Raw genomic sequence first — 14,794 nt, 5'->3', positions numbered from 1 at the left:
ATGAACATAACAGTCTGAGGAATACGGTAGACCCAGAAACATGGACAACCCTCAGAAGAGTGGGTGGTGGGGGGAGGGAAGAGATAAACCACAGAATTTATATGCATGTACGCATAACCAATGGACATGAACAACAAAGCCGGGGACGGGGTGGGGGAGATGGGGAGGAGGGTGTCAATGGGGTAAAAAAGGAGAAACACCTGTAACAAAAATAAAATTAAAAATAAAATAAATAATAATAATAAAAAGAAAAAGTCATTTATGATAAAGAATGTTTTTGTCATGTAGTCTAACTTAAAACTAAATTTTAGTTCACTATTTAAAAATATTTTTAAGCCCTGGCCAGTTTTGCTCAGCAGTTAGAGCGTTGGCCTGTGGACCAGAGAGTACCGGGTTCTGTTCCCGCTAAAGGCATGTACCTCGGTTGCAGTTTGTCCCTGGCCCTGGTTGGGGTTGTGTGGGTGGCAGCCAGTCGATGTGTCTCTCTCACATCGATGTTTCTGTCTCTCTTCCTCCCTCTCTCCCTCTCGCTGTATCTGAAGATAAATGCAAAAAAAAAAATGTCCTCAGGTGAACATTAAAAAAAAATTTTTTTTAAACTGAGAAATGCAGCTGCAGTTATTAAAAGAATAGTTTCAGTTTAAAAAAAACATTGACTTCTGAAACATGCAAGTTTCACGTTAGCAAACTAAAATTTAGCTTTAAGTTAGGCTGCCTGAGAAACCACCTCTGAAAAGGCTCGACTTTATCATAAATAACCTGGGAGCTAAGTACTTTGTGTCTGTGTGTTCTTTTCATTGCCTCTAAGAATCTGGATGGGTTAGTCAAATCAAAAACTGGGCCATGTCTTATTTCATTTTTAGTCCACTTGAAATACAGATGAATGACAAACTATGTTATATCTCAACAACCAAATATACCCATGCCCTATTTACTGAGCGAGATCAGGATAACATACTTAAATATACATGCATGTTTTTATCATAAATAGATATAAACAATTATGGCAAGTTTTGGTTTTAAGAGTTTAAAAAGGTAATTGACTGTCACTGGCTCCCTCTCTATACTTTGCCCACAAAAACTTCTTATTAAGGGTGTCTGCGGGGAAAAAGGAGAAAATCTGCAAGAAAAATAAATTAATTAAATAAATAAATAAAACAAAACAAAAACTTATGAAGTGAGTAAGATTGTGTTACATAAGATTCTTGTTTTACTTTATGCCCTTTGCTTTGAAAGTACACCTGGTGACTGGAGTGCTGATACTCGGAAATGTACGGAACAATAATTAAAGTAAGAATAAAATAAACAGATTAGAAAATTGAAGAAAAAAAACAACCCAAGAAACAAAATCCCTGTTTTCACTCAGCTGTACTCTAATAAGATGTTATGTAGCCTTCTCAGGTCATCATTCCTCTTACCAAATTTTTTTTACCTGAAATTCCTCTGCAAAGTAATCACAGCAGATGGAAGCTTCTTTAATCTCTTTCTAGTTTGGAAACCCTTCCAATAAGCTTGAATCAAGCATGCTGCTTGATGTAGTTTCTGAAATTAAATGGCAGAATTAATTTAGAGACTTTTTTAGAATTTTACCTCTTAAATTATCAGGCCTGGAGAAATATTTATCCCATCTCTAATAAATTGGGCAGGAGGCAACATTTTCATAGGCCCATGACAGGGAAGGCCTAAGAATATTAAACCCGACCTCCCAAAGGAGGTATGTTAGGCTCACTTGGGCAGTGTCTAGATTCTAGAATGTATTCAAGATATAGTCTGATGAGCTTCAGATACTCCCTGATTAATCTTACTTCCCACTTCCTTTACATAATTCTGCGAATTTAATGCATTAACCTTTTTTGCTTGACATCTTATGCCTGGCCTCATTTATTCAAAGATTGAAGGTATGAGAAACTCTGTACAGGCTAAAAAAAAATGAAAAATATAAAAGGCTATGGTGTTAAAATTCAATCCATAAAAAATTCCTTTCCCCATAAAACGATGGCTGCTCTGGATCTTAGGAGGGAATTAACTAATAAAAGGGGGGGAGAGAACAAATAAAAGATTTAAGAGAATCTCACTCCAATATTTTGAAACTAAAATGTTTACTCAAATGTTAGCAAATATCATGCACATTATTTTTATAATTTAATACCTGCTCTTCTACTTCCTGATAGACCTTAGGGCTTAAAAGGCTAATGAGCTGTCTAAATTCATGACGAAACTCTGTCCCAGGCTGTTGTTTATTTAGTAGACTTCTGAGTCCTGAAATGGAATAACAAAGATACAACTATTAATAATAAAATGTGATTTTATTATCTAATCAGTATTAATTTGAGGTTAAAAAGGCTAACTTAGAAACAAATGAACACAAGATTAATCACATGATTTTTCTTTTTCCTTCTCTCAAAGACATCCAGACTGAGGTCTTTAGGATACTCCTCTGTCCTAAGTAATCTGATGCAAAATCTGTCTAGTCAATCCCTTTAATTATAAAGGGGGAGCCCTGGCCGGTTTGGCTCAGTGGTTAGAGCGTCAGCGCTCGGACCAATGAGTCACAGGTTCAATTCCGATCAAGGGCGTGTACCTCCGTTCGGTTAGTCCCGTCCTGGTTGGGTCCTGTGGGAGGCAACCAGTCGATGTGGCTCTATCACATCGCTATTTCTCTGTGTGTGTGTGTGTCTTTCTCTCCCTCCCACTCTATCTAATGATAAATAGAAAAATATCCTTGAGTGAGGAATAAAAAATAAAAATAATGAAAAAGAGGAAGTAGAATCATTGTGGAAAGTCAAAGAGTAGTGATACATAATTTATTTTCTGTTTGAACATAAATACCTTAGACTGAAACATTTTTAAAAAGATAACAATAATGAATACATATTGAGTAACACCTACCCAGTGGAAATACTTAAGCAAGCTATCTTTCATTATCAAAGTTATTATTAAATGAAATATACAGTAATAGCCCGGCCAGTGTGGTTTAGTGGCTTGAGTGTCCTCCTATGGACTGGGAGGTCATGGTTCAATTCCCGATCAGGGCACGTGCCTGGATTGTGGGCTCGATCCCCAGTAAGGGGCATGCAAGAAGCAGCCAGTGGATGTTTCTCTCTCCCATCGATGTTTCTCTCTCTCCCATCCTCTCTTCCTAAGAAATCAATTAAAACTATTTATAAAAATTTATCTATACAGAAATATAAATAACTTACGGCAAATCAGTAGTTTCCTGAGAAAATATTATAGAAGTACTATAACACATTTTCATCCCCAAATAAAACAGAGTTTTAGTATGAGATACAAAGTATGTACAATTTCCAAGCCATATTGAAATGATGTATTATAATTTATGTATTCAATGTAAATAAATAAGCTACACTTGCTTTGGAATGTACAATTGGGGAAGCCATTATATGGATCTTTCCATAATTTATACTCTCTTTAAGACTAATGTTCTCAGCTGTATTAATAATTATAAAATACTGGAAGAAACTGAATAAGTTCTACTATTGAGAAAAGATAGGGAGGATGATTGTTATGTTAAAATTCCTTTATAATGAACTCTGTTGTAACATTCACATTTCTATAGAAGAAATCTAATTACAGATTTAAAAAATATACCTCTGGCACAATATCAACTAGAGGGTTTTATTACTGGCACTTTTTCTCCCTCTCTATCTTTATAATACAAAATAATTACAATGTTCACAGTAACAACTGGTGCAAAGGGGCAAGTACCTCAGTTGCAGTTTGTCCCCAGCCCTGGTTGGGGTTGTGTGGGTGGCAACTAGTCAATATGTCTCTCTCACATTAATGTTTCTCTCTCTCTCTTCCTCCCTCTCTCCCTCCCGCTCTATCTGAAGATAAATGCAAAAATGTCCTCGAGTGAGGATAAAAAAAAAAAAAATACACACACACACACACACACACACACACACACACAGTACTGAATTTGTGGCTCTGGCTAGAAAAGAAATAAAACAAACTGACATATAACTTTGCTTTGCAATTGAAAAAAAAATAAAATAAAAAATAAAAAACTGTGATCCTGAATAAATTACCTAATTTTTTCATGCCTCTGTTCCCATTGCTGTAAAATAAGGATAAGAGTAAATATCTCCTAGGGTTGTTTTGAGGATTAAATATTATAATGTATGTCAAGTATGTAGAATAGTATCTGACACAGTAAATGTTCAATTAAATGAAAGCTATTATATGGGAATTGTAATACACTGAGCCCTTTCCACCTTAAATTTTCTGACTTTTTATTCACATATACTTTTTATTTGATATAGAAGTGAGGGAGATGTTTTATTTTTGAGGAAAGACAACGAGGGAGTTGAAGAGTAATTATTAATTGATGTAAAGATCAAAAGGACCATCAACCTCTCAGGCACAGTTCTATTTTCTCCAGTAAAATTAGTCTTGGTAAGGTCACCAATCTTTTTGGTCATAATTTTATATATTATATATTATATATGATATATTCAATACACAACTATTTTGTCAGAGAGGGAGTAAATATTCATTGTCAACTCATCAACAATGTACTATCTGCCATCTACTGAGACACGAAGAAAGCTTGATTATCTAAACACCTTTTCCTGCATTGGTTATCTGTTGTGATAGGGTTTTATCTGCACATTTCAGTTATTGACTTTTCAAACAGTAGAAAATATTTTCCATAAACCATCAATAAAAATGTTATTTTTTTCAAGTCACAAGAAAAGAATGTATGTACTACCTTTGTAGCAGGCACTTAGTCTTAGTAAAATCAAAATTTCCTGATGGGATCCTGCCATCAACAGTAGGAGCTTTGTAGCAGTACCTCTTAGGACTGGACTAGGAGTCGATAAAAGCTTGAAAATAACTTCATCTAAAATTGAATGCAGGGTTTTTGCTTCTATTCTGAGTAAATCACCACTAATAGAACAAAATAAAAAAAAAATACCATTACTAATCGATATACAGATATCATAATTAAACATAACATGTTCAGCAACTTGATGCCTGACTGAGGCCTGATCCAAGAAAGTAATCATTTTTTTAAATGCATAGCTTAGTTCCAAGAATGCAGCACAATAATAATATTTATTGAATTCATACTGTGTGTAAGGCACCATGCTAGGTAAAAATAGGAGATACAAAGTAGCCAAATGCCTCCTCCTCGGGAAAACCTACAATCAAATTGTGGAGTAAAGATAAATGTGCAGAATATTAAACAGATGATTCAAAAGCTTCAAGGCAATAATAATAAGAAAACTGTAAGACAGACATGGTTCATTGCTTAATGATGTATGAAGACAAAAATACTATAGGAATTCAATTATCAAGTACTTAACATAGAAGGAACTTTTTCTTTTGGTATTCCCTTCATTACATTAACAACCTTATCTTGCAATACTGATGACCTGAAAAATTATCTGAAACTCAGAAATAGTCAAAAGGAATTATTGGGGGTCCTTTCACTTTCCTCACTAAGGAGTGTATGATTTTCTAGGGATATACACCTTTGGTTGACCATCTATTCACTATTAGGATATTTTGAAATTCTTAGAAGTAGAGGTTGCCTTGTAGAAAATAATGGCAATGATGCTTATCTGAGAGCAAAAGATTCGTACTCAATGTAAATGACTTTGTGCTGCAGAAAAAGTAAATGTTGTACTTGGTACTCTCTACCCCTTCAACGTATGTGATACAATGTTCTTCTGGTTGCCTTCCACCCTCCATCCAGAGATTTCTGACCATTCTTTCTCAGTCTTCTTCACTGGCTCCCCTTCCCCAGTATAAAGGTTATTCCCCAGGGTTTCACTTTCCTTTCTCACTGTATTCATATTTCCCACTGAGCTGATATTCTCTCATGTTTTTAACTGTCATTTGTAAGATGATTACTCATAAATCTATAACTCTAGTTCAGATCTTTTCCAGAAGTCACAGTTTATCTATTCACCTGTCAGTGGGCATTTGAGTCATCCTGTATTTGGCCATTACAAATAAAGCTGCTATAAACATTTGTGTACACAATGAAATACTACATGGCCATATAAAAGAATGAAATCTTACCTTTTGCAACAGCATGGATGAACCTACAGGGTATTACACTAAGTGAAATAAGTCAAATAAGAAACAAATATCATTTTATTTCTCTTATATGTGGAATCTAAAGAACAAAATAAATGAACAAAACTAAAACAGACTCACAGATACAGAGAACAGACATGATGGTAGATGGGGTGGGGGAGGAAACTAGGAGAAAAAAGTGAAGGGATTAAGAAGTTCAAATGGGCAGTTACAAAATAATCACAGGGATATAAAGTACATCATAGAAAATATAGTCAATTATATCATAATAGCCCTGGCCGGTTTGGCTCAGCGGTTAGAGTGTCGGCCTGCGGTCCTGAGAGACCCGGGTTCGGTTCCCCCTAAGGGCGCGTAACTCGGTTGCAGTTTGTGCCCGGCCCTGGTCGGCTGTGCGGGTGGCAGCCACTCGATGTGTTCCTTTCACATCGATGTTTCTCTCTCTCTCTCTGTTCCTCTCTCTCCCTCCCACTCTACCTGAACAAAAAATGGAAAAATGTCCTCGGGTGAGGATAAAACAAAAAACAATTAACAAAAAAATTATATCATAATAACTATGCATGGGATCAGGTGGTCACTTGAAATATCAGGCAGACAACTCTGTAAAGTACATAATTATCTAACTATTATCCTATACATCTGAAACTAATACAGAATAATAGTGAATAAACTGTAATAAAAAAGAAACAACCCTGAAAAACAAGTTTGCCACTCTGACTACATGAAATGCCACTAAATGGAAAAGAAATCGGATTAGTTAAAAATAACTGAATCTATGCTAGTTATTTATAACATGATGTTGGAATCTTTCACTTAGAAATACAATATTCAAATACAATGACAGCTAAAAGGAAAAAACATGTTTTGATTAGTATGCAGTATTTTCTCTGACTTTTATAAACTAGAGGAATAAATGGCAATTCTTTATTCAAATAAAAAATTAACAGAAAATAAACATCTTGAAAAATTTTAAAAATCTTTGTGTACAAGTCTTTGCATGGACTCTTACTACACTGCCTGATGAATATATCTATGTGTTCAACATAACTCATACTGAATTTGTCATCAGTCTCCCCAAACCAACTCTTTTTTTGGTTGTATCACTGTTTAATTACTCAATATGACAGCAAAAATCTGATGTCACACCTGAATACATCTTTTACTTTATCCCATATCAAAACACTCACCAAAGCCTGATGATTTTTTAACAGCTTCATTAAAGTTTAATTAATATAAAATAAACTGCATATATCTAAAGTGTACAATTTGATAAATTTTGACTTCTTTCACCACCATAAACAAGATAATTAATGAACATATCCATCACCCCCCAAAGTTTCCCCCGTGCTCCACTGTAGTCTTTTTCTCTTTGCCCTCCCTGGCACCCTATCTCCATACATGAAGACAAAAATGCTACAGGAATTCAATTATCACATACTTAATACAGAAAGGATTTTATCCTTTGGTATTTCCTTTATTACACTAACAATCTTATTTTGCAGATGTCATGAAAATTATCTCAACTTAGAAATAGTCAAAAGGGATTACTGGGTGTCTTTATACTCATCTCTCAGGTGTATGCAATTTTCTAGGGGTGTGCAACCACTGATCTAGTTTTTGTCACTAAAAATTAGTTTACATTTTCTAGGATTTTATACAAATGAAAACATATAGTATGTACATTTTTGGCCTGGCTTCTTTGGCTGAGGACAATTATTTTGATATTCATCTGTGTTATCATCTGTATGAAAAAGTTCATTTGTTTATTGTTGAGTAGTAATCTATTGTATGGATACACTAGTTTATTTGCTTGTGGTGGACATCTGGGTCATTTCTGTACACAATGAAATCCTACTTGGCCAAATAAAAGAATGAAATCTTACCTTTTGCAACTGCATGGATGAGCCTACAGGGTATTATACTAAGAGAAATAAGTCAAATAAGAAACAAATATAATTTTATCTCTCTTATATGTGCAATCTAAAGAACAAAATAAATGAACAAAAAATTGAAACAGACTCACAGATACAGAGAACAGCCTTTAGCTATTACAGATAAAGCTGCTATGAACATTTGCGTGCAAGTCTTTGTATGGACATATGCTTTCATTTTTCTTAGATACCTAGCAGTGGAATGGATAGATAATATGGATGTGTATGTTGGCTTGTTAAAAAACTACAATACTATTTTCCAAAGTGATTGCATATTTTACCACTCCCACCAGCAGTGAAGGAGTTTTTCCTTAACACTTGGGTCAGTCACTATTTTAATTTTAGCCATTTAACAAGTATGTAGTGGTATCTTCCTAATTCTTCCTAATTACTAATGTTGTTGACCCTCTTTTCATGTACTCATTTCATTTCTTCTTTCATGAAGTACCTTTTTTGATCTTTTGTCCATTTTGAAACTGATTTTATTATTAACAATTGAGAATTTTTTAATATATATGTTCTGGATACAAGTACTTAAGATATAACCTTTGCAAATACTTTCTGCCAGTCTGTGTCTTGTCTTTTTCATTTTGTTAAACAATGTCTATTGAAGAGCATACTTAAAATTTTAAAGTCTAATTTATCAATTTTTTCTTTTATAAATGTTATTTTTGGTATCATATCTAAGAATTTTTTTTTTAATCCTCACCCGAGGACACTTTTACATTTATCTTCAGACAGAATGAAAGGGAGGGAGAGAGAAACATCAATGTGAGAGAGACACATTGATTGGTTGCCACCCACATGACCTGGGCCAGGGACAAACCGCAACCGAGGTATGTGCCCTTGGCTGGAACTGAACCCAGGACTCCCCGATCCATGGGCCAATGCTCTAACTGCTGAGCCAAACCGACCGGGGTATATCTAAGAAATTTTGTGCAACCCATGGTCAGTTTTCTACTAGTTTTATTCAAGAAGTTTTATACTTTAAAAAATTTTACAGTTAGGTCTATGATCCATTTTAAATTAATTTTTGTATATAGTAAGAGGTACAGATCAAAATTATTTTCTTTACATATTCACAGCAAATTGTCCCATCACCCTTAAAAAGACTATGCTTTCCCCACTGAATGACCTCTATAACTCTTTTGAAAATAAACTGTTCACGTTTGATTCCATTTCTGGATTCTACTGTTCCAATGATATGTTCATATATCTTTGTACCAACACCTCATTGTCTTAATTGTATTAACTTGGAGAAGTGTATATTTAGGTCCATTGCCCATTTTAATGGGAATATTTGTTTTTGGTGTTGAGTTGCATAAGTTCTTTATAAATTTTGGATATTACTCCTTATCAGATGTATCATTAGCAAATATGTTCTCCCATTTGTCTTTTCATTTTTTTTTTATCATCCTCACCCGAGGACATTTTTCCATTTTTTGTTCAGGTAGAGTGGGAGGGAGAGAGAGGAACAGAGAGAGCGAGAAACATCGATGTGAAAGGGACACATCGAGTGGTTGCCACCCGCACAACCAACCAGGGCCGGGAACAAACTGCAACCGAGGTACATGCCCTTAGCGGGAACTGAACCCAGGTCTTTCCGGACCATAGGCCAATGCTCTAACCGCTGAGCCAAACCAGCCAGGGCTGTCTTTTCATTTTGATGGTTTCCTTTGCTATGCAGAGTTTTTAGTTTGAAGTAGTCCCATTTGTTTGATTTTTAAGTTGTGTTTCCCTTGCCTGAGGAGATACCACAAAAAATATTGCCATGAGATATGTCTGAGATTTTACTTCCTGTGTTTTCTTTGGGGATTTTTGTGGTTTTGAGTGTTACATTTAAGTTTTTAATCCATTTTGAGTTTATTCTTGTGTCTGCTGCAAGAAAGTGGTCTAGTTTTCTTTTTGCACATCTCTGTCCATTTTCCCCAGCACCATTTACTGAATAGATAGTCTTTACCCTAGTATATGTTCTTGTCTCCTCTGTCAAACATTAATTGATAATAAAGTGTGGGTTTACTTCAGGGCTCTCTATTCTGCTCCAGTGACCTATATGTCTGTTCATAATATAGTACCAGGCTGTTTCAATTACTATGGCCTTGTAGCATAGTTTGATATCAGGTAGTGTGATTCCTCCAGCTTTGTTCTTCTTTCTTAAGATTGTTGTGGCTATTCAAGGTCTTTTATGCTTCCACATAAATTTTTGGAATATTTGTTTGGAACTTTGTCCACATAAATGTTTGGCATATCTGTGAAATATGCTATTGGTAAGTTGACAGAAACTGTGTTGAATCTATAGATTACTTTGGGTAGTACGGACTTTTAAAAAATTTTCTATTTATCTGCAGATAGAGTGGGAGAGAGAAACATCGACATGAGAGGGACACATCGACTGGCTGCCTCCTGCACGACCCCGACCAGGGCTGGGAACAAATCACAACCAAGGTACGTGCCTTTGGCCAGAATCAAACCCATGACTCATTGGTCCACAGGCCAACACTCTACTGCTGAGCCAAACCAGCCAGGGCTAGCATGGACATATTAATGATATCAATTCTTCCTTTGTACACAGTATATGCTTCCACTTATTTGTATCTTCTTCAATTTCTTTCTTCAGTGTCTTATAATTTTCTGAGTACAGGTCTTATACATCCTTGCCTAAATTTATTGATAGGTATTTCTGTTGATGCGATTGTAAATGCAATTGTTTTCTTAGTTCCCCTTTCTCATAGCTCATTACTGGTGTATAGAAATGCAACTAATTTCTGGATATTTTGTACTCTGCTACTTTACTGAATTCATTTTTCAGTTCTACTACTTTTGTGGAGGAATCTTTAGGGTTCTCTATATACAGATTTATGTCATCTGCAAATAATAGCAGTCTAACTTCTTCCTTTCCAATTTGGATGCCTTTCATTTCTTCTTCTTGTCTGTTTGCTGTGGCTGGCTAGACGTCCAGTATTATGTTGAATAAGAGTGGAGAAAGCAGACATCCCTTTTTCCCAATCTTAAGGGAAATGCTTTCAGTTTTTGGCCATCAAAGTATGATACTGGCTGTGGGTTTGTCATATACGGACTTTATTATGTTGCAGTATTTTCCCTCTATTCCCACTGTGCCGGGAGTTTTTATTATAAATGGGTACTGGATTTTGTCAAATGCTTTTCCTGCATCTATTGATATCATCATGTGATTTTTATCCTCGTGTTTATATGGTGTATCACACTGATTGATTTGCCAATATTGTACCAACCTTGTATCTTCCAAATAAATCTCACTTGATCATGGTATATGACCTTTTTAATGTATAGGTGGATCTGGTTTGCTAATAAGTTGTTAAGGACTTTAGTAGTGTCTTTATCTGGTTTTGGAATTAGGATAATGCTGACCTCATAAAATCAGTTCGGGAGTCATCCCTTCTCTTGAATTATTTGGAATATTCTGAGAAGGACAGGTGTTAGTACTTCTTTGATTGTTTGGTAAAATTCACCTGTGAAACGATCCAGTCCAGGACTTTTGCTTGCTGGAAGTTGTTTTTTTTATTACTGCTTTAATTTTATTAGTTGTAATCTGTCTATTCCGATTTTCTGATTCGTCCTGATTCAGTTTTGGAAGACTGTATTTTTCTAGGAATTTATCCATTTTATCCAGATTGCCTAATTTGTTGGCATATGGTTTTCATAATATTTCCATACAATCCTTCGTATTTCTTTAGTGTCAGTTGTTACTTCAGCTCTTTCATTTCTGATTTTTAAAAAAATTTGGGCCCCTCACGGCCGGTGTGGCTCAGTGGCTGAGCATCAACCCATGCACCGAGAGGTCGCCTGTTCAATTTCCAGCAGGGCACATGGCCAGGTTGTGGGCCTGATCCCCAGTGGGAGGCATCAGGAGGTAACCAATTGATGCTCTCTCTCATTGATGTTTCTATCTCTCTCTCCCTCTCCCTTCTTCTCTAAAATCAATAAAGAAAAATTTCTTTTTAATTGGGGTACTCTTCTTTGTTTTTATTTTTATGAGTCTAGTTAGAGGTTTCCAAATCTTTGAAAGAAATACAGTCAAAGCAGGGCATTTTAATTCCCCATTGACTTCAATGGAGAGATACTCCAGATAAAAAATCAACAAGAAAACAGCAGCCTTAAATGACACACTAGATCAGATGGATTTAATTGATATCTTCAGAGCATTTCACATAAAAGAAACAGAATATACATTCTTTTCTGTATACAGAGAACATTTTCTAGGACAGATCACATGTTAGGACACCAACCTAGTCTCTCAGTAAATTTAAGAAGGTTGAAATCATCGAGCATCTTCTCTGACCATAGTGGTATAAAATAAAATATCAATCTCACACACACAAAAACCTGAAAAACACACAAACAAATGGAGGCTAAATAGCATACTAATAAACAATAAATGGGTTAACAATGAGATTAAAAGAAATAAAAAGATAACTTGAAACAAACGAAAATGAGAACACAACAACTGAAAATCGATGGGACATAATGAAAGGCAGTCGTAAGAGAGAAACTCATAGCATTACAGGCCTATCTCAAGAAACAAGAAAATAAACAATCTAACTTTACACTTAAAGGAACTGGAAAAAGAACAATAAACAAAGCTCAAAGTGAGTAGAAAAAAAGGAAATAATAAAAATCAGAGCAGAAATAAATAAAATAGAATCTTAAAAAAAACCAATACAAAAGATCAAAAGCAAGAGATTTTTTTTTTTTTTTAATCCTCACCCAAGGACATTTTTGCATTTATCTTCAGAGAGTGGGAGGGAGGGAGAGAAACATCAACGCAAGAGAGACACATCGAGTGGTTGGCACTCACACAACACCAACTGGGCCAGGGACAAACTGCAAAGGACGTACATGCCCTTAATAGGAACCAAACCTGGGACTCTCTGGTCCGCGGGATGACACTCTAACCGCTGAACCAAACCGGCCAGGGCCCGAGAGCTGGTTCTTTGAAGTTTTTCTTTTTAAACAAATCAGAAATACATGCTGAATTTTATCAAATTCTTTTTCTGCATCTATTAATATAATACGTTTTCCCTTTTTTGTTTATTTGAATCATGCTGATTAACTTTAAATATTATACTAGTCTGAATTTGGGAGATGAACACAACTTATTCAAGATGTATTAACTTTTTAATATATTGTTGGATTCAACTTCTAAATTTTTGTTTAGCACTTTTTGCATCTCTGTTCATGAGTATCTTGATGAGTAGTTTTCTCATGTCTTTGCCTGGTTTTGGTATCAAGGTAATGCTGACCTTATGCAATGAGTTGGGAAGTATTTCCTCTTTAATTTTCTGGAAGAGTTTGTTTAGGATTACTTCTTCCTTAAATGTCTAGTAGAATTTATCAGTAAAGAAATTGTCTACTCTTGGAGTTTTCTTTGTTGGTAGTGTTTCAGGTACAACTTCAATTCTTTTTACAGTTGTAGAGATATTCATTCAGGTTATCTATTGCTTCTTGAGTGAATTTTGATAGTATGTGTTTTCAAATAACTTGTCCATTTCATCTATACAAGAATAAAGTTGTTCACATTATTCCCTATACTTTTAATATCTACAAACTTTATTGTCTTGTCTCCTCTCTAATTCCTATGGGCAATTTGTATTCTCTTTTTCCTCCCAATCAGTCTTGTTACAGGTTCATTAATTTCATAAATCTTATAAAAAAATCACGTTATGGTCCATTGATTTATTCTACTGTTTTTGTTTACTATTCTGTTTCTGCTTCTGCTTTGATTTTTATCATTTTATTTCTTCTGCTTACTTTGAGTTTAGTTCTTTAAACTTCTTAGTTTCTTAAAGTAGAAGCTGAGGTCAATGACATGAGACTTTCTTCTTTTCCAATATAGGGTTTTAGTGATATAAATTTTCCCATTGACTTCAGACTATTACAGTAGTAGTAAATTCCTGGGATAGCCCTGGCCGGTTTGGCTCAGCGGTTAGAGCGTCAGCCTGCGGTCCGGAGAGACCTGGATTCGGTTCCCGCTAGAAGCATGTACTTCAGTTGCAGTTTGTCCCCGGCCCTGGTTGGGTCGTGCGGGAGGCAGCCACTCAAAATGTGTCCCTTTCACGTCAATGTTTCTCTCTCTCTCTTCCTTTCTCTCCCTCCCACTCTATCTGAACAAAAAATGGAAAAATGTCCTTGGGTAAGGATAAAAAAAAAATTCCTGGGATAAAGTACTGCTTTAATTTAGACACATCTCCAGAATTTGGATATGTTGTGTTTTCATTTCCATTCATTTAAAAATAATTTCTAACTTAACATTTTATTTCTTCTTTGCCATTGGGTTATTTAAATTATTTCCCACATACCTGGGGATTTTTTTCTGAGATCGTCTTGCTATTAATTTCCAATTTAATTCCATTGAGGGCAGAGAACACACTTTGTATGACTTAAATCCTTTTATGTTTATTGAGGCTTGTTTGATGGCCCCTAAATTGTCTATCTTTGTAAATGTTTATTTACATTTAAAAAGAATGGGCATTTTACTGTTGTTTGGTAGTCTATAAAAATGTCAATCAGCCCTTGCCAGGTGGCTCAGTTGGTTGGAGCATCATCCCATACACCAAAAGGCTGTGGGTTCAATTCCTGGTCAGGACACATACCTAGGTAGTAGGTTTGATCCCTGGTCTGGGTGTGTATGAGAGGCAACTGATCAATGTTTCTCTCACATCAATGTTTCTCTCTCTCTCTCTCTTTCTCTAAAAATCAACAAAAACATCCTCAGGTGAGGATCAAAAAAAATGTCAATCAGGTCAAGTTAGTTGATATTG

The 14,794-nt window shown here is 35.3% G+C and overlaps 1 protein-coding gene across 2 annotated transcripts in view; it reads right to left on the bottom strand.

The window, feature by feature from the left end:
* IQCB1 (IQ motif containing B1) overlaps nt 1–14,794 on the bottom strand; it is a 67,612-nt gene that overhangs the window by 23,719 nt on the left and 29,099 nt on the right. For both annotated transcript variants that reach the window (XM_036242895.1, XM_036242896.1), the window contains exons 7-9: nt 4,733–4,911; nt 2,150–2,259; nt 1,433–1,542 (exon numbers count right to left, since the gene is read on the bottom strand). In XM_036242895.1, coding sequence (XP_036098788.1) covers nt 1,433–1,542; nt 2,150–2,259; nt 4,733–4,911 — 399 coding nt within the window. The remainder of the gene's footprint in view (nt 1–1,432; nt 1,543–2,149; nt 2,260–4,732; nt 4,912–14,794) is intronic.

This window comes from Molossus molossus, unplaced genomic scaffold (genome assembly GCF_014108415.1).
Source record: "Molossus molossus isolate mMolMol1 unplaced genomic scaffold, mMolMol1.p scaffold_m16_p_5, whole genome shotgun sequence".
Lineage (NCBI taxonomy): Eukaryota > Metazoa > Chordata > Mammalia > Chiroptera > Molossidae > Molossus > Molossus molossus.
Note: the sequence above shows the minus strand (reverse complement) of the source record. Positions and strands in the feature narration are given on the sequence as shown.